The 23,952-nt window shown below is 56.6% G+C and overlaps 1 protein-coding gene across 1 annotated transcript in view; it reads left to right on the top strand.

Moving 5' to 3' along the window:
- The window catches only part of TNXB (tenascin XB), an 86,410-nt gene that overhangs the window by 6,577 nt on the left and 55,881 nt on the right, over positions 1 to 23,952 (top strand). Inside the window, exons 8-22 of the mRNA XM_077832828.1 lie at positions 204 to 368; positions 597 to 878; positions 2,362 to 2,655; positions 4,126 to 4,419; positions 6,742 to 7,035; positions 8,832 to 9,125; positions 10,812 to 11,105; positions 12,084 to 12,377; positions 13,796 to 14,089; positions 15,210 to 15,503; positions 17,636 to 17,929; positions 19,100 to 19,393; positions 20,350 to 20,643; positions 22,369 to 22,656; positions 23,617 to 23,910. Of these exons, the coding sequence (XP_077688954.1) occupies positions 204 to 368; positions 597 to 878; positions 2,362 to 2,655; positions 4,126 to 4,419; positions 6,742 to 7,035; positions 8,832 to 9,125; positions 10,812 to 11,105; positions 12,084 to 12,377; positions 13,796 to 14,089; positions 15,210 to 15,503; positions 17,636 to 17,929; positions 19,100 to 19,393; positions 20,350 to 20,643; positions 22,369 to 22,656; positions 23,617 to 23,910 (4,263 nt within the window). The remainder of the gene's footprint in view (positions 1 to 203; positions 369 to 596; positions 879 to 2,361; positions 2,656 to 4,125; positions 4,420 to 6,741; positions 7,036 to 8,831; positions 9,126 to 10,811; positions 11,106 to 12,083; positions 12,378 to 13,795; positions 14,090 to 15,209; positions 15,504 to 17,635; positions 17,930 to 19,099; positions 19,394 to 20,349; positions 20,644 to 22,368; positions 22,657 to 23,616; positions 23,911 to 23,952) is intronic.

The following is a 23,952-nucleotide window of genomic DNA, read 5'->3' as shown; positions in this document are numbered from 1 at the left end:
CCTGCTCTAACCCCACCAGCCCCCACTCCCCTTCAACGAGGCAGGGAGGGAGCAAGGAGCAGCCCCGGTAGGAAAACAGAAAGAAGGTGGCAGAGAAAGGGAGGTGTGTGCCGATGGACGGAGGGTGAAGGGAAGAAAGGGACAAAGGAAAGAAACAGAAGAAGGGAAACGAGTGAAGGGACGGGGGTGGGGGGTGACCGCAGGCGACGGTGACAGTAGGAAGCGCGACAGACTAAAGAGAAACGTGCTGGAGGAAAGGGGAGACCCGGCTGACAGCGTGGAGGAGAGGAAGAAGGAGACAGCGACAAGGGACAGTGGCCGGGAACGGCAGGAGCCTGAGGGAGGGACAGGCCGTGACCGGAAGCAAGGTGCCGTGGAGAGTGTGGCAGGGAGAAAGGAAAAGGGACGAATCGCTCACGGCTGTGATGTGGGGAGAGAACCAAAGCGATGGCATGGGAAAGATGGCAAACAGACGCGGGGCAGATACACGCAGCGATCCCACCCCACTTCTCCACTCCCCTTCCCCTACCCCACACCCTTGGCCCCACCCTGACCCAGAACTGATGGGACCATCCCTCCTGCCCTCTCCCTGCCAGCACCAGCAGATCCCGCCCTCCAGCCCAGCCTGGGGGATCTCTCGGCCTCCGACATCACCCACGACTCCGCCCTGCTCTCCTGGACCGTCCAGACCGGGACCTTTGACTCCTTCCTCCTCCAGTACAAGGACACGGAGGGAAAACCCCAGGCGCTGCCCGTGGACGGGGGATCCCGCACGGTCACCGTCACCAAGCTGGCCCCTTCCCGCAGATACAAGTTCAACCTCTACGGCATCTCCGGCCGCAAGCGCCTCGGTCCCGTGTCCACCGACGCCGTCACAGGTCAGTGGCTGGACCCGGGGCACCGGCCCCTTCCCCTTGTGCCCCTTTTGCTTTGCAGTGTGGTGGGGACACTGACCACTGGACCTTCCCAAGAAGATGTTTCCAAGGAAATGAGAGAGGAGGATGAGCAAAGGAGGGAAAGCAGCAAGGATTGGAGTGTGGAAGCAGCGTGGAGGGACGAGAGCATCCGTCCATCCATCCATCCACCTGTCCACTCATCCGTCCATCCCCAAGTCCATCTGTCAGTCCAGTGGTCCGTCCGTCCATAACTAGACTGCTGGCCATTCAATGGATAGAGAGAAGAAAGTAGATAGGGATGGGTGGATGGATGGATAGACAGACAGACAGACAGCTGGATCAATATGCATGGGACAGGTTGAGGGAATAGAATGATGTGTATGGAAACAGATGGATGAACAGATAGTTAGATGGATGAGTGTCTACATGGGTGGATGGATTGATGGAGGGGATGGCCATCGATGGATAGATAGAGGAATGGGGATGAGTGAATGGACTGATGGAAGGGTGGATACATATGGATGGAACAACAGAAGGGTGGGTACATATGTATGGATGTGGATGGATAGATGGATGGAAGGGTCGGTACATATGTATTGGAGGCGATGGATGGACGCACAGAAGGAAGGGTGGGTAGATATGTATGGGGGAGGATGGAGGGATGGACGGAAGAGTGGGTAGATATGCATGGGGGAGGATGGATAGATGGATGGACGGAAGGGTGGGTAGACATGTATGGGGGAGGACGGATGGATGGGCGGAAGGGTGGGTAGATATGTATGGGGGTGGATGGATAGATAGATGGATGGACGGAAGGGTGGGTAGATGTGTATGGGGGTGGATGGATGGATGGATGGATGGATGGAAGGGTGGGTAGATATGAATGGGGGTGAATGGGGGTTTTGGGGGATACACGGGTAGATGTGTATGTGTAATCCTTCCACCAGGTGGTTCCAGCAGCCACAAGGGCTGGGTTGAGTGTGGTGATGCATGCATGGACGGGTGGATGGATGGGTGCATACAGGGATGGATGGAGGAGTGGTTGGGTATGGATGGGTGTCAATGGGGATCTTTCCATTGATGTTGGTGGCTTTGGTTCACCCCCTTCTCTTTCTCCCTGGTTTGTTCTTCCTTCCCCCTCTCTCCTCCCGTCTCAGCCCAACTCTCACCGTGGTTTGTGCCGGTTGATCTGGGCCGACCCCTTCATGGAGGCGGGGTGGCTGCAGGGAACCCGGAGATGTGGGATCCTCTTTGCAGAGATGCCCTGTCCATCTGTCTGTCCCCAGCTCTTCTTCCCAGCAGCAGGATCCAGCTGTGTCCTTGGGCTACTCTCTAGGGCTCCCTGCACCCTCATCCTACTAATCTTCTCTGCTGATCCCCTTTGGCTAGGAACAACCCGGCCCCACAAAGAGCTGGTGAGCCGCCCTCCACCCCAGCAATGCCCTTACCCTCCTCTTTGTTCCAGCCGCGGTGCCACGGGAGGAGGAACCCGCCCCCCAGCCCAGCCTGGGGGAGCTCTCGGCCTCCGACGTCACCCACGACTCCGCCCTGCTCTCCTGGACCGTCCAGTCCGGGGACTTCGACTCCTTCCTCCTCCAGTACAAGGATGCGGAGGGCAACCCCCAGGCGCTGCCCGTGGATGGGGGATCTCGCACGGTCACCGTCGCCAACCTGGCCCCCTCCCGCCGATACAAGTTCAACCTCTACGGCATCTCCGGCCGCAAGCGCCTCGGCCCCGTCTCCACCGACACCATCACAGGTAAGCAGCTGTTCTGGGGGAACGGCTCCATCCCCTTCGGCCCCCTTTGGTTTCCAGTGTGACATGGACGCCGAACACTGGGCCAGGAGGTTCCCAAGAAGATGCTTCGAAGCCTCCTGCCTCCACTACCAGATTACCGGCCATTCAATGGATTCAATGGAGAGTGGATAGTCACGGGAGTGGATGGATGGATGGATGGATGGATGGATGGATGGATGGATGGATGGATGGATATACAGACAGACAGCTGTATGGGTGTGCATGGGGCAGGTTGAGTGACTGGAATGATGTGTATGGAAACAGATGGATGAACAGATAAGTACATGGATGGGTGCCTACAGCGGTGGATGGAGGGATGGAGGGGATGGTCATCGATGGGTAGAGAGAGGAATGGATTTGTATGGGGATGGATGGATGGACGGGCAGGTGGGCAGATATGTATGGGGATGGATGGATGGACAGCCAGATGGAAGTCTGGGTAGAGATGTATGAGGGTAGATGGATGGATGGATGGGTGTGTATACATGGGGGTGAACGGGTGGAAGGACAGACGGAAGGGTGGGTAGATATGTATGGGGGTGGATGGATGGACAGACAGACGGAAGGGTGGGTAAATATGTATGGGGCTGGAAGGGGGTTTTGGGGGAAGCACGGGTAGACATGTATGGGGGAGGATGGATGGATGGACGGATGGGTGGGTAGACATGTATGGGGGAGGATGGATGGATGGACGGAAGGGTGGGTAGACATGTATGGGGGAGGACGGATGGATGGGCGGAAGGGTGGGTAGATATGTATGGGGGTGGATGGATAGATGGATGGACGGAAGGGTGGGTAGATGTGTATGGGGGTGGATGGATGGATGGATGGAAGGGTGGGTAGATATGAATGGGGGTGAATGGGGGTTTTGGGGGATACACGGGTAGATGTGTATGTGTAATCCTTCCACCAGGTGGTTCCAGCAGCCACAAGGGCTGGGTTGGGTGTGGTGATGCATGCATGGACGGGTGGATGGATGGGTGCGTACAGAGATGGATGGAGGAGTGGTTGGAGATGGATGGGTGTCAATGGGGATCTTTCCATTGATGTTTGTGGCTTTGGTTCACCCCCTTCTCTTTCTCCCTCATTTGTTCTTCCTTCCCCCTCTCTCCTCCCGTCTCAGCCCAACTCTCATCGAGGTTTGTGCCGGTTGATCTGGGCCGACCCCTTCATGGAGGCGGGGTGGCTGCAGGGAACCCGGGGATGTGGGATCCTCTTTGCAGAGATGCCCTGTCCATCTGTCTGTCCCCAGCTCTTCTTCCCAGCAGCAGGATCCAGCTGTGTCCTTGGGCTACTCTCTAGGGCTCCCTGCACCCTCATCCTACTAATCTTCTCTGCTGATCCCCTTTGGCTAGGAACAACCCGGCCCCACAAAGAGCTGGTGAGCCGCCCTCCACCCCAGCAATGCCCTTACCCTCCTCTTTGTTCCAGCCGCGGTGCCACGGGAGGAGGAACCCGCCCCCCAGCCCAGCCTGGGGGAGCTCTCGGCCTCCGACGTCACCCACGACTCTGCCCTGCTCTCCTGGACCGTCCAGTCCGGGGACTTCGACTCCTTCCTCCTCCAGTACAAGGATGCAGAGGGCAACCCCCAGGCGCTGCCCGTGGATGGGGGATCTCGCACCGTCACCGTCGCCAACCTGGCCCCCTCCCGCCGATACAAGTTTAACCTCTACGGCATCTCCGGCCGCAAACGCCTCGGCCCCGTCTCCACCGACACCGTCACAGGTAAGCAGCTGTTCTGGGGGAACGGCTCCGTCCCCTTCGGCCCCCTTTGGTTTCCAGTGTGACGTGGACGCCGAACACTGGGCCAGGAGGTTCCCAAGAAGATGCTTCGAAGCCTCCTGCCTCCACTACCAGATTACCAGCCATTCAATGGATTCAATGGAGAGTGGATAGGCACGGGAGTGGATGGATGGATGGATGGATGGATGGATGGATGGATATACGGACAGACAGCTGGATGGGTGTGCATGGGACAGGCTGAGTGACTGGAATGATGTGTATGGAAACAGATGGATGAACAGATAAGTACATGGATGGGTGTCTACAGCGGTGGATGGAGGGATGGAGGGGATGGTCATCCATGGGTAGAGAGAGGAATGGATTCGTATGGGGATGGATGGATGGACGGGCAGGTGGGCAGATATGTATGGGGATGGATGGATGGACAGACAGACGGAAGTCTGGGTAGAGATGTTGGCAGCCGGTGTCAAGTGGAGTGCCCCAGGGGTCAGTCCTGGGGCCGGTTTTGTTCAATATCTTCATAAATGATCTGGAGGATGGTGTGGATTGCACTCTCAGCAAATTTGCGGATAATACTAAACTGGGAGGAGTGGTAGATACGCTGGAGGGGAGGGATAGGATACAGAGGGACCTAGACAAATTGGAGGATTGGGCCAAAAGAAATCTGATGAGGTTCAGTAAGGATAAGTGCAGGGTCCTGCACTTAGGACGGAAGAACCCAATGCACCGCTACAGACTAGGGACCGAATGGCTGGGCAGCAGTTCTGCGGAAAAGGACCTAGGGGTGACAGTGGACGAGAAGCTGGATAGGAGTCATCAGTGTGCCCTTGTTGCCAAGAAGGCCAATGGCATTTTGGGATGTATAAGTAGGAGCATAGCGAGCAGATCGAGGGACGTGATCGTCCCCCTCTATTCGACATTGGTGAGGCCTCATCTGGAGTACTGTGTCCAGTTTTGGGCCCCACACTACAAGAAGGATGTAGATAAATTGAAGAGAGTCCAGTGAAGGGCAACCAAAATGATTAGGGGTCTGGAACACATGACTTATGAGGAGAGGCTGAGGGAACGGGGATTGTTTAGTCTGAGGAAAAGAAGAATGAGGGGGGATTTGATAGCTGCTTTCAACTACCTGAGAGGTGGTTCCAGAGAGGATGGTTCTAGACTATTCTCCGTGGTGGAAGAGGACAGGACAAGGAGTAATGGTCTCAAGTTGCAGTGGGGGAGGTTTAGGTTGGATATTAGGAAAAACTTTTTCACTAGGAGGGTGGTGAAACACTGGAATGCGTTACCTAGGGAGGTGGTGGAATCTCCTTCCTTAGAAGTTTTTAAGGACAGTCTTGACAAAGCCCTGGCTGGGATGATTTAATTGGGGATGGGTCCTACTTTTGAGCAGGGGGTTGGACTAGATGACCTCCTGAGGTCCCTTCCACCCCTGATATTCTATGATTCTATGTATGAGGGTAGATGGATGGATGGATGGGTGTGTATACATGGGGGTGAACGGGTGGAAGGACAGATGGAAGGGTGGGTAGATATGTATGGGGATGGATAGATAAAGAGGCAGACGGAAGGGTGGGTAGATATGTATGGGGGTGGATGGATGGACAGACAGACGGAAGGGTGAGTAAATATGTATGGGGCTGGAAGGGGGTTTTGGGGGAAGCACGGGTAGACATGTATGGGGGAGGATGGATGGATGGATGGAAGGGTGGGTAGATATGAATGGGGGTGGATGGAGGTTCGGGGGGAAGCACGGGTAGATGTGTATGTGTATCCCTTCCGCCAGGTGGTTCCAGCAGCCACAAGGGCTGGGTTGAGTGTGGTGATGCATGCATGGATGGGTGGATGGATGGGTGCGTACAGGGGTGGATGGAGGAGTGGTTGGAGATGGACGGGTGTCAATGGGGAACTTTCCATTGATGTTTGTGGCTTTGGTTCACCCCCTTCTCTTTCTCCCTCGTTTGTTCTTCCTTCCCCCTCTCTCCTCCCGTCTCAGCCCAACTCTCACCGAGGTTTGTGCCGGTTGATCTGGGCCAACCCCTCCATGGAGGCAGGGTGGCTGCAGGGTACCCGGAGATGTGGGATCCTCTTTGCAGAGATGCCCCGTTCATCTGTCTGTCCCCAGCTCTCCTTCCCAGCAGCAGGATCCAGCTGTGTCCTGGGGCTAGTCTGTAGGGCTCCCTGCACCCTCATCCCACTAATCTTCTCTGCTGATCCCCTTTGGCTAGGAACAACCCGGCCCCACAAAGACCTGGTGAGCTGCCCTCCACCCCAGCAATGCCCTTACCCTCCTCTTTGTTCCAGCCGCGGTGCCACGGGAGGAGGAACCCGCCCCCCAGCCCAGCCTGGGGGAGCTCTCGGCCTCCGACGTCACCCACGACTCCGCCCTGCTCTCCTGGACCGTCCAGTCCGGGGACTTCGACTCCTTCCTCCTCCAGTACAAGGATGCGGAGGGCAACCCCCAGGCGCTGCCCGTGGATGGGGGATCTCGCACCGTCACCATCGCCAACCTGGCCCCCTCCCGCCGATACAAGTTCAACCTCTACGGCATCTCCGGCCGCAAGCGCCTCGGCCCCGTCTTCACTGACACCGTCACAGGTCAGCGGCTGCTCCGGGGGCGTGGCTCTGTCCCCTTCGGCCCTCTTTGGTTTCCAGTGTGACGTGGACGCCAAACACTGGGCCAGGAGGTTCCGAAGAAGATGCTTCGAAGCCTCCTGCCTCCACTACTAGATTACCGGCCATTCAGTGGATAGAGAGGAGAGTGGATAGGCACGGGGGTGGATAGATGGATGGATGGATAGACAGACAGACAGCTGCATGGGTGTGGATGGGACAGGTTGAGTGACTGGAATGATGTGTATGGGAACAGATGGATGAACAGATAAGTACATGGATGGGTGTCTACAGGATTGGATGGAGGGATGGAGGGGATGGTCATCGATGGGTAGATAGAGGAATGGATATGTATGGGGGCTGGAAGGATGAATGGACGGGCAGGTGGGCAGATATGTATGGGGATGGATGAATGGATGGACAGAAAGCTGGGTAGATATGTAGCGGGGTGGATTCAGGTATGGACTGACAGAAGAGTGGGTAGTTATGTATGGAGGTGGATGGACGGACAGAAAGATGGCAGGGTGCATAGATATGTATGGGGGTGGATGGAGGGATGGACGGAAGGGTGGGTATATGTGTATGGGGGTGGATAGATGCACAGACAGATGGAAGGGTGGGTTGATATGTATGGGGTGAATGGATGGATGGACGGAAGGTTGGGTAGATATGTATGGGGGTGGATGGATGGATGGAGGGACGGACAGACAGAAAGGTGGGCACATATGTATGGGGGTGGATGGGCGTTTTGGGGGAAGCACGGGTAGATATGTATGGGGTGGATGGACGGACAGACGGAAGGGTGGGTAGATATGGGGGTGGATAGAGGCACAGGGAGATGGAAGGGTTGGTAGATATGTATGGGGGTGGGTGGATGGATGGATGGATGGATGGACGGACAGACGGAAGGGTGGGTAGATACGGGGGTGGATAGAGGCACAGGGAGATGGAAGGGTTGGTAGATATGTATGGGAGTGGATGGATGGATGGTGGGACGGACAGACGGAAGGGTGGGTACATATGTATGGGGGTGGATGGGGGTTTTGGGGGAATCATGGGTAGATATGTATGGGGTGGATGGACAGACAGACGGAAGGGTGGGCACATATGTATGGGGGTGGATGGGGATTTTGGGGGAAGCACGGGTAGACATGTATGGGGGAGGATGGATGGATGGACGGAAGGGTGGGTAGATATGAATGGGGGTGGATGGGGGTTCGGGGGGAAGCACGGGTAGATGTGTATGTGTATCCCTTCTGCCAGGTAGTTCCAGCATCCACAAGGGCTGGGTTGAGTGTGGTGATGCATGCATGGACGGGTGGATGGATGGGTGCGTACAGGGATGGATGGAGGAGTGGTTGGGGATGGATGGGTGTCAATGGGGATCTTCCCATTGATGGTGGTGGCTTTGGTTCACCCCCTTCTCTTTCTCTCTCATTTGTTCTTCCTTCCCCCACTCTCCTCCCATCTGAGCTCAGCTCTCACCGTGGTTTGTGCCGGTTGATCTGGGCCGACGCCTCCATGGAGGCGGGATGGCTTCAGGGAACCCGGGGATGTGGGATTCTTTTTGCAGAGTTGCCCCGTTCATCTGCCTGTCCCCAGCTCTCCTTCCCAGCAGCAGGATCCAGCTGTGTCCTGGGGCTGGTCTCGAGGGCTCCCTGCACCCTCATCCCACTAATCTTCTCTGCTGATCCCCTTTGGCTAGGAACAGCCCGGCCCACCAAGGACCTGGTGAGCCGCCCTCTTCCCCAACCATGCCCTTACCCTCCTCTTTGTTTCAGCTGCTGAGCCACGGGAGGAGGAACCCGCCTCCGAGCCGAGCCTGGGGGAGCTCTCGGCCTCCGACATCACCCACGACTCCATCCCGCTCTCCTGGACCGTCCAGTCTGGGGACTTCGACTCCTTCCTCCTCCAGTACAAGAATGCGGAGGGCAAACCCCAGGCGCTGCCCGTGGATGGGGGATCTCGCACCGTCACCATCACCAACCTGGCCCCCTCCCACCGATACAAGTTCAAACTCTACGGCATCTCCGGCCGCAAGCGCCTCGGCCCCGTCTCCACCGACGCCGTCACAGGTCAGCGGCTGCTCTGGGGGCGCCGGCTCCTTCCCCTTCGGCCCCCTTTACTTTCCAGTGTGACGTGGATGCTGAACACTGGGCCAGGACATTCCCAAGAAGATGCTTCGAAGCCTCCTGGATAGAGAAGAGAGTGGATAGAGAGGAGAGTGGATAGGCATGGGGATGGATGGATGGATGGATGGATGGATATACAGACAGACAGCTGGATGGGTGTGCATTGGACAGGTTGAGTGACTGGAATGATGTGTATGTAAACAGATGGATGAACAGATAAGTACATGGATGGGTGTCTACAGGGGTGGATGGAGGGATGGAGGGGATGGTCATCGATGGGTAGAGAGAGGAATGGATTTGTATGGGGATGGATGGATGGATGGGCAGGTGGGAAGATATGTATGGGGGTGGATGGAGGGAAGGATAGAAGGCTGGTGTCACGGAGTCCCTGGGCGATGCTCGGGAACTGCTCCCTACGAAGCCGGGCAGGACTCTGGGGAAGTCTCCTCCCTGTGAGCAGCCTGTCTGCAGGACGCACAGCTCACCGGGCTTCCACCTTCCTGGGTCTGACCCCAGAGCATTCAGCCTCCTCTGCCCCTCCGTGCACTTCCCACAGCGAGTCCGCCCAGGCGGGGTCCTGGGGAAGCCAGAGGGTCTTGCCCCCCAACTCCGCAGTCAGACGGACTCTCAGCCAGCCAGTAAAACAGAAGGTTTATTAGACGACAGGAACAGGGTCTAACACAGAGCTTGTAGGTGCAGAGAACAGGACCCCTCAGCTGGGTCCATTTTGGGGGGCAGTGAGCCTGACAACCCCGTCTGCCCTTCACTCCATGTCTCCAGCCAGCCCCAAACTGAAACTCCCTCCAGCCCCTCCTCCTCTGGGCTTTGTCCCTTTCCGGACCAGGTGGTCACCTGATTCCTTTGTTCTCCAACCCTTTAGCTCTCACCTTGCAGGGGGGAAGAGCCCAGGCCATCAGTTGCCAGGAAACAGGGTGTCGGCCATTCTCTGTGTCCAGACCCCTGCACACACCTGCCCTCCAGGGCTCTGCAATGATTGTACACCCTTATCCCACCCCCTAGATACTTAAGAACTGCATAGGGAAACTGAGGCACCCCCACACTATTCAGAGGAAACATTAAGAACAGTCCCACTTCATCACACCTGGGTAGAGATGTATGGGGGTGGATGGATGGATGGACAGATGGAAAGGTGGGTAGATATGTGTGGGATGGATCGGTGTGTACAGGAACAGATGGAGGAGTGGTTGGGGATGGATGGGTGTCAGCGGGGAACTTTCCATTGATGTTGGTGACTTTGGTTCACCCACTTCTCTTTCTCTCTCATTTGTTCTTCCTTCCCCCTCTCCTCCCGTCTGAGCTCAACTCTCACTGAGGTTTGTGCTGATCGCTCTGGGCCAACCCGTCCATGGAGGTGGGCTGGCTGCGGGGAACCCGGAAAAGTGGGGTCCTTTTTCCACACATGCCCCGTCCATCTTTCTGTCCCCAGCTCTCCTTTCCAGGAACAGGAACCAGCTGTGTCCTGGGGACGGTCCTTGGGGCTCCCTGCACCTTGTCCCTGCTAATCCTCTCTACAGATCCCCTCTGGCTAGGAATTACCGAGCCCCTCATGGCCCCAGTGAGCCATTTCCCATCCCATCCGCGTTCTTCACCCCGCTCTCTCTGTTCCAGCCGCGGCACCGCGGGAGGAGGAACCCGCCCCCCAACCCAGCCTGGGGGAGCTCTCGGCCTCCGACATCACCCACGACTCCGCCCTGCTCTCCTGGACCGTCCAGGCCGGGGACTTCGACTCCTTCCTCCTCCAGTACAAGGATGCGGAGGGCAACCCCCAGGCGCTGCCCGTGGACGGGGGATCTCGCACGGTCACCGTCACCAACCTGGCCCCCTCCCGCCGATACAAGTTCAACCTCTACGGCATCTCTGGCCGCAAGCGGCTTGGCCCCGTCTCCACCGATGCCGTCACAGGTCAGCGGCTGGATCCAGGGAGCCGGCTCTGTCCCCTCCCGCCCCCTTTGCTTTGCAGTGTCAGGGATGCCGACCACAGGGCCAGGCCTCCAAGCCCCCGGCCTCCACAAGCTGGGTTCCGGTCATTCAGTGCCATTTTATTGCCCAATCACTTAGTTTTGTGAGATCTCTTTGAAGTTCTTCACAGTCTGCTTTGGTCTTAACTATCTTGAGCAGGTTAGTATCGTCTGCAAACTTTGCCACCTCACTGTTTACCCCTTTTCCAGATCATTTATGAATAAGTTGAACAGGAATGGTCCTAGGACTGACCCTTGGGGAACACCACTAGTTACCCTTCTCCATTCTGAAAATGGACCCTTTATTCCTACCCTTTGTTCCCTGTCTTTTAAGCAGTTCTCAAGCCATGAAAGGATCTTCAGCAATAAGGACAGGGTGTGTAAGTTGATAGATGTATGGATGGATGGACATATGGTATGGGGGTGGATGGATGAGTTGGTATGTATGGAGATGGAGGGATGGATGGATGGGTGTATATGCAGATAATGGAGGAGTGCTTGGGGATGATTTTGTGTCAGTGGGGATCTTTCCACTGACGGTGACTTTGGTTCACCCCATTCTCTTTCTCTCTCATTTGTTCTTCCTTCCCTCTCTCTCCTCTTTTGTCTCAGCTCAGCTCTCACCGTGGTTTGTGCTGGTTGCTCTCGCCCAACCCCTCCACGGAGGCGGGGTGGCCGCCGGGAACCTGGGAATGTGGGATCATCTTTGCAGACATGTCCCATCCATCTCTCTGTCTCCAAATCTCCTTCCCAGCAGCAGGATCTGGATGTGTCCTGGGGCTGGTCTGTGGTTTCCCTGCACCTTCCCCCACACTAATCCTCTCTGCAGATCCCATTAGGCTAGGAATAACCCGGCCCCATAAGGACCTGGAGAGCTGACCCTACCCCGGCTGCACCCTTCACCCCCCTCTCTCTGTTCCAGCCGCGGCACCGCGGGAGAAGGAACCCGCCTCCCAGCCCAGCCTGGGGGAGCTCTCGGCCTCCGATGTCACCCACGACTCCATCCTGCTCTCCTGGACCGTCCAGGCCGGCGACTTCGACTCCTTCCTCCTCCAGTACAAGGACGCAGAGGGCAAACCCCAGGCGCTGCCCGTGGACGGGGGATCCCGCACGGTCACCGTCACCAACCTGGCCCCCTCCCGCCGATACAAGTTCAACCTGTACGGCATCTCCGGCCGCAAGCGCCTTGGCCCCGTCTCCACCGACGCCGTCACAGGTCAGCGGCTGGACCCAGGGGTGCCGGCTCCGTCCCCTCCCGCCCCCTTTGCTTTCCAGTGTCAGAGACGCCGTCCACTGGGCCGAGCCCTTCTCAGAAAGACACTTCCAATCCTCCAGCCTCCACAAGCAGATTGCCGGCCATTCAATGGGTAGAGAGAGGAGTGTGGATGGGGATGGATGCGTGGATGGATGGATGGATAGACAGACAGCTGGATGGATGTGTGTAGGACAGATTGAGTGAATGGATAAGAACATAAGAATGGCCCTACTGGGTCAGACCAAGGTCCATCTAGCCCAGAATCCTGTCCTCTGACAGTGACCAATGCCAGGTGCCCCAGAGGGAATGGACAAAACAGGGAATCACCAAGTGATCCATCCCCTGTCGCCCATTTCAGCTTCTGGTAAACAGAGGCTAGGGACAATGGCTAATAGCCATTGATGGACCTAGCCTCCATGAATTGATAGATGTGTATGGGGTGGATGGATGAATTAATAGGTAGATGGATGGCTGTCTATGACGGTGGATAGAGATGGATGTATGGACGGATGGAGGGGATGGTAATGGATGGATAGATAGAAGAATGGATATATATGGGGATGGACAGATGAGTGGGTGGGTGGGTGGATGTGTAGGGGGATGGATGGATGGATGGATGGATGGATGGATGGATGGATGGACGGGCAGGTGAGCGGATGCATAGGGGAATGGATGGACAGACAGACTGGTGCGTGTGTGTATGGCAAGTGGTGGATGGACAGATGGACAGAAGGCTGGGTGGACGTGTCTGGTGATGGATGAATGGACGTACAGACAGTAGAGTGGTTGGATGGGTGTTTTGGGGGATTCATGGGTACCTGTATTTTTGTAACTCTGTGGCTAGGTTGCATTATCAGCTACAAGGACAGGGTCGGTAAGGTGATAGATGCATGGATGGATGAACGTATGGTATAGTGTTGGACCGATGGATGGATGGATGTGTATGGAGATGGAGGAATGGATGGAGGAGTGTCTGGGGCTGCATGGGTGTCATCCGTTGGCATTGGTGGGTTTGGTTCACCTCCTTTTCTTTCTGTCTCGTTTCTGTTTCCTTCCCTCTGTCTCAACTCAGCTCTCACTGAGGTTTGTGCCGATCGCTCTCTGTTGAACCCTCCCACGGAGGTGGGGTGGCTGCAGGGAACCTGGGAATGTGGGATCCTCTTTGCAGACATGCCCCGTTCCTCTGTCTGTCCCCAGCTTTCCTTCCCAGCAGCAGGATCTGGCTGTGTCCTGGGACAAGTCCTTGGGGCTCCCTGCACCCTCCCTCCACTAATCCTTCCTGCAGATTCCCTCTGGCTAGAAATAACCTGGCCCCCCAAGGTCCCAGTGAGCCATCCCCCACCTTGGCTTTCCCCTTCACCCCCCTCTCTCTGTTCCAGCCACGGCGCCGCGGGAGGAGGAATCTGCCCCCCAGCCCAGCCTGGGGGAGCTCTCGGCCTCCGACGTCACCCACGACTCCGCCCTGCTCTCCTGGACCGTCCAGGCCGGGGACTTCGACTCCTTCCTCCTCCAGTACAAGGACGCGGAGGGCAAACCCCAGGCACTGACTGTGGATGGCGGATCTCGCACGGTCACCGTCGGCAACTTGGCCCCCTCCCGCCGATACAAGTTCAACCTCTACGGCGTCTCCGGCCGCAAGCGCCTCGGCCCCGTCTCCACCGACGCCGTCACAGGTGAGCAGGGTGACACTGATGCCAACCACGGGGCCGAGACTTTACAAGAAGATGCTTCCAGGTCTCCAGCATCCAGAAATAGAGTGCCGGCCATTCAATGTGTAGAGAGAGGAGTGTGGATGGGGATGGATGGATGGACGTCTATGGGGCGGGTTGAGTGAATGGACAGATGCGTATGGGGATGGATGAATGAATACAAAGGTAGATGAATGGCTGTCTACAGGGGTGGATGGATAGATGGATGAGTGGGTGTGCGGATATGAATGGGGATGGCTGTCTGGAGGGTGGATGGATGTGCATGCGGATGGATGGATGGACAGACTTACAGATAGAAAGGGAGGCAGATGTGTACACGGGTGGATGGACAGAAGTATGAGTGGATGTGTTTGTGAATGGATGGATGGATGGATGGATGGATGGATGGATGGATGGACGTACAGACGGTAGGGTGGGTCAATGTGTGTCGGCATTGATGGGTGTTTTAGGGGATTCAGTGGTAGATGTGTCTGTGTAACTCTGTGGCTAGGTCGTATTGTCAGCAAGAAAGGCTAGGTGGGTAAGGTGAATGATGCATGGATGGATAGACCTACGGTGTAGTGATGGATGGATGTGTATGGTGATGGATGGAATGGTGTGTATGGTGATGGATGGATGGATGAGGGTGTATGGGGATGGAGGGATGGATGAGGAATGTCCGGAGATGGATGGGTGTCAATGGGGATCTTTCCATTGACGTTGGTGACTTTGGTTCACCCCCTTCTCTTTCTCTGTTGTTTGTTCTTCCTTCCCCCTCTCTCCTCCTGTCTCAGCTCAGCCATCACCATGGTATGTGCTGGTCACTCTGGGCCAACCCTGTGACGGAGGCGGGATGACTGTGGGGAACCGGGGAACGTGGGATGCTCTTTGCAGACATGCCCCGTCCGTCTATCTGTCCCCAGCTCTCCTTCCCAGCAGGAGGATCCGGCTGTGTCCTGGGGCCGGTCTGTGGGTTCCCTGCACCCTCCCCCCACTAATCCTCTCTGCAGGTCCCCTCTGGCCTAGGAATAATGAAGGCCCACAAGGACTGAGTGAGCTGCCTCCCACCCTGGCTGCGCCCTTCATCCCCCTCTCTCTGTTCCAGCCACGGCGCCGCGGGAGAAGGAACCTGCCCCCCAGCCCAGCCTGGGGGAGCTCTCGGCCTCCGACGTCACCCACGACTCCGCCCTGCTCTCCTGGACCATCCAGGCTGGGGACTTTGACTCCTTCCTCCTCCAGTACAAGGACACGGAGGGTAAACCCCAGGCGCTGCCCGTGGACAGGGGATCCCGCTCGGTCACCGTCGCCAACCTGGCCCCCTCCCGCCGATACAAGTTCAACCTCTACGGCATCTCCGGCCGCAAGCGCCTCGGCCCCGTCTCCACCGACACCGTCACAGGTGAGCAGCTGCTCTCGGGGGCGCTGGCCCCTTCCCTCCCACCCCCTTTGTTTTGCAGCGTGACATGGACGCCAAACACTGGGCTGGGACATTCACAGGAAGATTCTTCCAAACCTCCAACCTCCAGAAGCAGACTGCGGGCATTCAGTGGGTAGAGAGAAAAGTGTGGATGGGGATGGGTGGGTGGATGGGTGAATGTCTATGGGGCAGGTTGAGTGAATGGACAGATGTGTATGGGGACAGATGGATGAATACAAAGGTAGGTGAATGGCTGTCTGCAGGGGTGGATGGATGGATGGAAGGGATGGTCGGATAGATAGAGGAGTAGATGTGTATGGGGATGGATGGGTGGATGGGCAGGTGGGCGGATGTTTATGGGGATGGACGAAGGGACAGGCAGGTGGGCAGGATGTGTATGGGGATGGATGTCTGTTTTTGGAGATGCACGCATTGAGGTGTACGTGTATGTACGTGTAACCCTTTTGGCAGGTGATACTGGCAGCCATAAGGACTGTGTTGCATATGGTGATGGATGCATAGGTGGCTGGACAGACAGGTGGTATGGTGATAGACAAATGGATGAGTGTGTATGGGGATGGATGGGGGTGTGTGCGGAGGAATGGATGGAGTGCTTCGATGTGGTTGGATGGATGGATAGAGGGATTGATGAATGGAGGGGATGATAATGGATGGATAGAAAGAGAAATGTGGATATATAGAGAGGGATGGAGGGATAGAAGGGTGGGTGGATGTGTTTGTGGAAGGATGGATGGATATATGGATGGTAGAGTGGGTGGATGTGTGTGGCGATGGATGGGTATTTTAGGGGATGCATTTGTAGATGTGTATGTGTGTCAAGGTTCCTTCCCCATACTGAACTCTAGGGTACAGATGTGGGGACCTGCATGAAAGACCCCCTAAGCTTATTCTTACCAGCTTAGGTTAAAAACTTCCCCAAGGTACAAACTTTGCCTTGTCCTTGAACCCTATGCTGCCACCACCAAGCAAATTAAACAAAGAACAGGGAAAGAGCCCACTTGGAGACGTCTTCCCCCAAAATATCCCCCCAAGCCCTACACCCCTTTCCTGGGGAAGGCTTGAGAATAATATCCTAACCAACTGGTCATCAAAATCATCAAAGATCCAAACCCCTGGATCTTGGAACAATGGACAAATCAGTCAGGTTCTTAAAAGAAGGATTTTATTAAAAAAAAAAAGAAAGGTAAAAATCATCCCTGTAAAATCAGGATGGAAAATACTTCACAGGGTATTCAGATTCAAAACACAGAGGATCCCCCTCTGGGCAAAACCTTAAAGTTACAGAAAACGGGAATAAACCTCCCTCTTAACCCAGGGAAAATTCACATAAAACAAAAGATAAACTAATCTGCCTTGCCTGGCTTACCTCTACTGGTTGCAATATCGGAGACTTGGGTTAGGATGGGTTGGAGAAGATGGATTTCTGTCTGGCCTCTCTCAGTCCCAAGAGAGAACAACCCTGTAAACAAAGAGCACAAACAAAAGCCTCCCCCCCCACCCCAAGATTTGAAAGTATCTTGTCCCCTTATTGGTCCTTTGGGTCAGGTGCCAGCCAGGTTAGCTGAGCTTCTCAACCCTTTACAGGTAACAGGATGTTGCCTCTGGCCAGGAGGGATTTTATAGCTCTGTATACAGGAAGGTGGCTACAGATGTGTCTGTGTAACTCTGTGGCTAGGTCACATTGTCAGCAAGAAAGACTGGGTGGGTAAGGTGATAAATGCATGGATGGATGGACGTATGGTGTAGTGAGGAATGGATGGATGGATGGAGGGATGGGTGCGTATGGTGATGGAGGGACAGGTGCATATGGTGATGGGGAAATGGATGGAGGAGCATCTGGGGCTGGATGGGTGTCAATGGGGATCTTTCCATTGATGGTGGCTTTGGATCACCCCCTTCTCTTTCTCCTTCCCAGCAGCAGGATCCGGCTGTGTCCTGGGGCCGGTCCTGGGGCCAGTCCCTTGGGCTCCCTGCACCCTTCCTCTGCTAATCCTCTCTGCAGATCCCATCTGGCCTAGGAATAACCCCACCCTCCAGGACCCAGCGAGCTGCTCTTGCTGGCCCTGCCCTTCACCCCCCTTTCTCTGTTTCAGCCGCAGCACCACGGAAGGAGGAACCCGCCCCCCAGCCCAGCCTGGGGGAGCTCTCGGCCTCCGGTGTCACCCACGACTCCATCCTGCTCTCCTGGACCATCCAGGCTGGGGACTTCGACTCCTTCCTCCTCCAGTACAAGGACGCGGAGGGCAAACCCCAGGCGCTGCCCGTGGACGGGGGATCCCGCACGGTCACCGTCACCAACCTGGCCCCCTCCCGCCGATACAAGTTCAACCTCTACGGCATCTCTGGCCGCAAGCGCCTAGGCCCCGTCGCCACCGATGCCGTCACAGGTCAGCAGCTGGACCCGGGGCGCCGGCTCTGTCCCCTCCTGCCCCCTTTGCTTTGCAGTGTCAGGGATGCCGACCACTGGGCCAGGACCTTCCCAGGAAGACGCTTCCAAGCCTCCAGCCTCCACAAGCAGATTGCCAGCCACTCTATGGGTAGAGTGAAGAGTGTGGATGGGGATGGATGGATAGACAGACCGCTGTATGGATGTGCATGGGGCAGGTTGAGTGAATGGATAGATTTGTATAGGGATGGATGGATGAATTAACAGGATGTCTTTGTGGGTGGATAGAGATGGATGGATGGAGGGGATGGTAATGGGTCAATAGAAAGAAGAATGGATATATATGGGGATGGTCAAATGGATGGGGGGGTAGGCAGATGTGTAGCTGATGGCTGGACAGTCGGACTGGTGGGCAGGCGTGCATGGCGACTGGTGAATGGATGCGTGCCTGGGTGCATGTGTATGGGGATGGACAGAAGGACAGACTGGTAGATGGATGTGTATGGGGATGGATGGATGGATGTACAGACGGTAGGGTGGATGGATGTTTATGAGGATCGATGGATGGACGTACAGATGGTAGGGTGGGTGGGTGGGTGTGGGAATGGATGGGTGTTTTGGGAGATTGATTTATAGATGTGTATGTATAACTCTGTGGCTAGGTCGCATTGTCAACCAGAAGGGCCAGGTGGGTAAGGTGATAGATGCATGGATGGATGGATGGATGGTACAGTGGTGGATGGAGGGAGGGATGTGTATAGCGATGGAGGGATGGATGGAGGAGTGTCTGGAGCTGGATGGGTGTCAATGGGGATCTTTCCGTTGATGGTGGTGGTTATGGTTCACCCCCTTCCCTCTCTCTCATTTGTTCTTCCTTCCCCCTCTCTCCTCCCATCTCAGCTCAGCTCTGCCTGTGGTTTGTGCCAGTCACTCTGGGCCGACCTCTCCATGGGGAGGGATGGCTGCGGAGGACCCAGGAATGTGGGATCCTCTTTGCAGACATGCCCCGTCCATCTGTCTGTGTCCTGGGGCCAGTCTGTGGGGCTCCCTGCACCCTCTCCATGCTAATCCTCTCTGCTGATCCCCTCTGGCCTAGGAATAACCTGGCCCCCAAGGACCCAACGAGCTGCTCCTGCTGGCCATGCCCTTCACCCCTCTCTCTCTGTTCCAGCCACGGCACCGCGGGAGGAGGAACCTGCCCCCCAGCCCAGCCTGGGGGAGCTCTCAGCCTCTGACGTCACCCCTGACTCCGCCCTGCTCTCCTGGACCGTGGAGGAGGGGACCTTCGACTCCTTCCTCCTCCAGTACAAGGACGCGGAGGGCAACCCCCAGGCGCTGCCCGTGGACGGGGCATCCCGCACGATCACTGTCGCTAACCTGACACCTTCCCGCCGATACAAGTTCAACCTCTACGGCATCTCTGGCCGCAAGCGCCTGGGCCCCGTCTCCACCGACGCCGTCACAGGTCAGCAGCTGGACCCGGGGTACCAGCCCCTTTCCCACCCCCTTTGCTTTGCAGTGTCAGAAACGCCGACCACTGGACCAGGACCTTCCCAGGAAGACACTTCCAATCCTCCAGCCTCCATAAGCAGATTGCCGGCCACTCAATGGGTAGAGAGAGGAGTGTGGATGGGAATGGATGGATAGATGGATAGACAGACAGCTGGATCAATGTGTCTTGGGCAGGTTAATTGAACGGATAGATTTGTATGGGGATGGATGGATGGATGGAGACGATGGTAATGAATGGATAGAGGAATGGACATATATGGGGGTGGACGGATAGACGGTAGGGTGGGTGGATTTGTGTGGGGATGGATGGAAGGGTGGACATACAGACGGTAAGGTGGGTGGATGTGTGTGGGGATGGATGGGTATTTTGGGGGATTCATGGGTAGATGTGTGGCCAGGTGGCATTGTGAGCAATGGGACACGGTGAGTATGATGATAGATGCGAGGCTGGATGGGTGTATGATATGGTGATCGATGGCTGTATAGGTTTGTATTGGGCTGGATGGGTGTCCGTGAGGATCTTTCCATTGACGGAGGCTTTGGTTCACCCCCTTCTCTCTTGCTGTCATTTCTTCTTCCTCTCCCCTCTCTCCTCCCATCTGAGCTCAGCTCTCACCGAGTTTTGTGCCGGTCGCTCTGGGCCGACCCCTCCATGGAGGCGGGATGGCCGCGGGGAACCTTGGAATGCAGGACTCTCTTTGGAGACATGCCCCGTGCGACTGTCTGTCCCCAGGTCTCCTTCCCAGCAGCAGGATCCGCTGTGTCCTGGGGCCGGTCCCTGGGGCTCCCTGCCCCCTCCCCTGCTAATTCTCTCTGCTGATCCCCTGTGGCTGGCAATAACCGGCTCCCCCAAGGACCCGGCAAGTGCTCCTGCTGGCCATGCCCTTCACCCCCCTCTCTCTGTTCCAGCCGCGGTGCCACGGGAGGAGGAACCCACCCCCCAGCCCAGCCTGGGGGAGCTCTCGGCCTCCAACGTCACCCACGACTCCGCCCTGCTCTCCTGGACCGTCCAAGCCGGGACCTTCGACTCCTTCCTCCTTCAGTACAAGGACGCGGAGGGCAAACCCCAGGCGCTGCCCGTGGATGGGGAATCCCGCACAGTCACCGTCTCCAACCTGGCCCCCTCCCGCCGATACAAGTTCAACCTCTACGGCATCTCCGGCCGCAAGCGCCTCGGCCCCATCTCCACCGACACCGTCACAGGTCAGCAGCTGCTCCCGGGCACTGGCCCCTTCCCCACCCACCCCCCCTTTGTTTTGCAGTGTGGCAGGGCTGCTGGCCACTAGGCTAGGACCTTCCTGGGATGACGCTTCCCAGTCTCCAGCTTCCATAACCTGTCTATGTCCATTCAACAGATGGAGAGAGAGAGAAGGTTATGTAGTCACATGGCTGGACAGAGGGGTGTTGGTGGGTGGGTGGATGGATAGAGGGTGTGGATGGATGGGTGGATATGTGTTGAGAAAGATCGAGGGATAGCTGTGTATGGGGATAGATTGGTAGATGGATGGATGGATGGATGTGTGTTGAGATGAAAGGAGGGATAGCTGTGTATGGGGATGGATTGGTAGATGGATGGATGGATGGATTGGTGGATGGATGGATGGATGGATGGATGGGTGGATTGGTAGATGGATGGATGGATGGATGGATGTGTGTTGGGACGAAGGGAGGGATAGCTGTGTATGGGGATGGATTGGTAGATGGATGGATGGATGGATGGATGGATGGATTGGTAGATGGATGGGTGGATGGATGGATGGGTGGATGGGAAACGAATATTGATTTTCGGCGCTTCAGGTGGAGTTGGTACCATTGCTATCCAGGAGATGTATTTCAATAAGCCCAGTATGAGGCCTTTATAAAAATACTCTATGATCAAAGTTTAGGGAAATGAGGTGGGGGCTGTTGGTGGTGAATCAGGGGGAGGGATAGCTCAGTGGTTTGAGCATTGGCCTGCTAAACCGAGGGTTGTGAGTTCAATCCTTGAGGGGGCCATTTAGGGATCTGGGGCAACTATGGGGGATTGGTCCTGCTTTGAGCAGGGGGTTGGACTAGATGACCTCTTGAGGTCCCTTCCAACCCTGATATTCTATGATTCTATGATTCTATGTGTGTTGAGACGAAGGGAGGGATAGCTGTGTATGGGGATGGATGGGTGGATTGGTAGATGGATGGATGGATGGATGGGTGGATGTGTGTTGGGACGAAGGGAGGGATAGCTGTGTATGGGGATGGATTGGTAGATGGATGGATAGCTGGATGGATGGATAGATTGGTAGATGGATGGATGGGTGGGTGGATGTGTGTTGAGACGAAGGGAGGGATAGCTGTGTATGGGGATGGATTGGTAGATGGATGGATGGATTGGTAGATGGATGGATGGGTGGGTGGGTGGGTGGGTGGATGTGTGTTGGGACAAAGGGAGGGATAGCTGTGTATGGGGATGGATTGGTAGATGCATGGATGGATGGATGGATGGTACAGTGGTGGATGGAGGGAGGGATGTGTATAGCGATGGAGGGATGGATGGAGGAGTGTCTGGAGCTGGATGGGTGTCAATGGGGATCTTTCCGTTGATGGTGGTGGTTTTGGTTCACCCCCTTCCCTCTCTCTCATTTGTTCTTCCTTCCCCCTCTCTCCTCCCGTCTCAGCTCAGCTCTGCCTGTGGTTTGTGCCAGTCACTCTGGGCCGACCCCTCCATGGGGAGGGATGGCTGCGGAGGACCCAGGAATGTGGGATCCCCTTTGCAGACATGCCCCGTCCATCTGTCTGTGTCCTGGGGCCAGTCTGTGGGGCTCCCTGCACCCTCTCCACGCTAATCCTCTCTGCTGATCCCCTCTGGCCTAGGAATAACCTGGCCCCCAAGGACCCAACGAGCTGCTCCTCCTAGCCATGCCCTTCACCCCTCTCTCTCTGTTCCAGCCGCAGCACCGCGGGAGGAGGAACCTGCCCCCCAGCCCAGCCTGGGGGAGCTCTCAGCCTCTGATGTCACCCCTGACTCCGCCCTGCTCTCCTGGACCGTGGAGGAGGGGACCTTCGACTCCTTCCTCCTCCAGTACAAGGACGCGGAGGGCAACCCCCAGGCGCTGCCCGTGGACGGGGCATCCCGCACGATCACTGTCGCTAACCTGACACCTTCCCGCCGATACAAGTTCAACCTCTATGGCATCTCTGGCCGCAAGCGCCTGGGCCCCGTCTCCACCGACGCCGTCACAGGTCAGCAGCTGGACCCGGGGTACCAGCCCCTTTCCCACCCCCTTTGCTTTGCAGTGTCAGAAACGCCGACCACTGGACCAGGACCTTCCCAGGAAGACACTTCCAATCCTCCAGCCTCCATAAGCAGATTGCCGGCCACTCAATGGGTAGAGAGAGGAGTGTGGATGGGGATGGATGGATAGATGGATAGACAGACAGCTGGATCAATGTGTCTTGGGCAGGTTAATTGAATGGATAGATTTGTATGGGGATGGATGGATGGATGGATGGAGACGATGGTAATGAATGGATAGAGGAATGGACATATATGGGGGTGGACGGATAGACGGTAGGGTGGGTGGATTTGTGTGGGGATGGATGGAAGGATGGACATACAGACGGTAGGGTGGGTGGATGTGTGTGGGGATGGATGGGTATTTTGGGGGATTCATGGGTAGATGTGTGGCCAGGTGGCATTGTGAGCAATGGGACACGGTGAGTATGATGATAGTTGCGAGGCTGGATGGGTGTATGATATGGTGATCGATGGCTGTATAGGTTTGTGTTGGGCTGGATGGGTGTCCGTGAGGATCTTTCCATTGACGGAGGCTTTGGTTCACCCCCTTCTCTCTTGCTGTCATTTCTTCTTCCTCTCCCCTCTCTCCTCCCATCTGAGCTCAGCTCTCACCGAGTTTTGTGCCGGTCGCTCTGGGCCGACCCCTCCATGGAGGCGGGATGGCCGCGGGGAACCTTGGAATGCAGGACTCTCTTTGGAGACATGCCCCGTGCGACTGTCTGTCCCCAGGTCTCCTTCCCAGCAGCAGGATCCGCTGTGTCCTGGGGCCGGTCCCTGGGGCTCCCTGCCCCCTCCCCTGCTAATTCTCTCTGCTGATCCCCTGTGGCTGGCAATAACCGGCTCCCCCAAGGACCCGGCAAGTGCTCCTGCTGGCCATGCCCTTCACCCCCCTCTCTCTGTTCCAGCCGCGGTGCCACGGGAGGAGGAACCCACCCCCCAGCCCAGCCTGGGGGAGCTCTCGGCCTCCAACGTCACCCACGACTCCGCCCTGCTCTCCTGGACCGTCCAAGCCGGGACCTTCGACTCCTTCCTCCTTCAGTACAAGGACGTGGAGGGCAAACCCCAGGCGCTGCCCGTGGATGGGGAATCCCGCACAGTCACCGTCTCCAACCTGGCCCCCTCCCGCCGATACAAGTTCAACCTCTACGGCATCTCCGGCCGCAAGCGCCTCGGCCCCATCTCCACCGACACCGTCACAGGTCAGCAGCTGCTCCCGGGCACTGGCCCCTTCCCCACCCACC

Source organism: Eretmochelys imbricata, chromosome 14 (assembly GCF_965152235.1).
Source record: "Eretmochelys imbricata isolate rEreImb1 chromosome 14, rEreImb1.hap1, whole genome shotgun sequence".
NCBI classification, from domain to species: Eukaryota; Metazoa; Chordata; order Testudines; family Cheloniidae; genus Eretmochelys; species Eretmochelys imbricata.
This window is presented reverse-complemented; position numbering and strand designations above follow the sequence as displayed.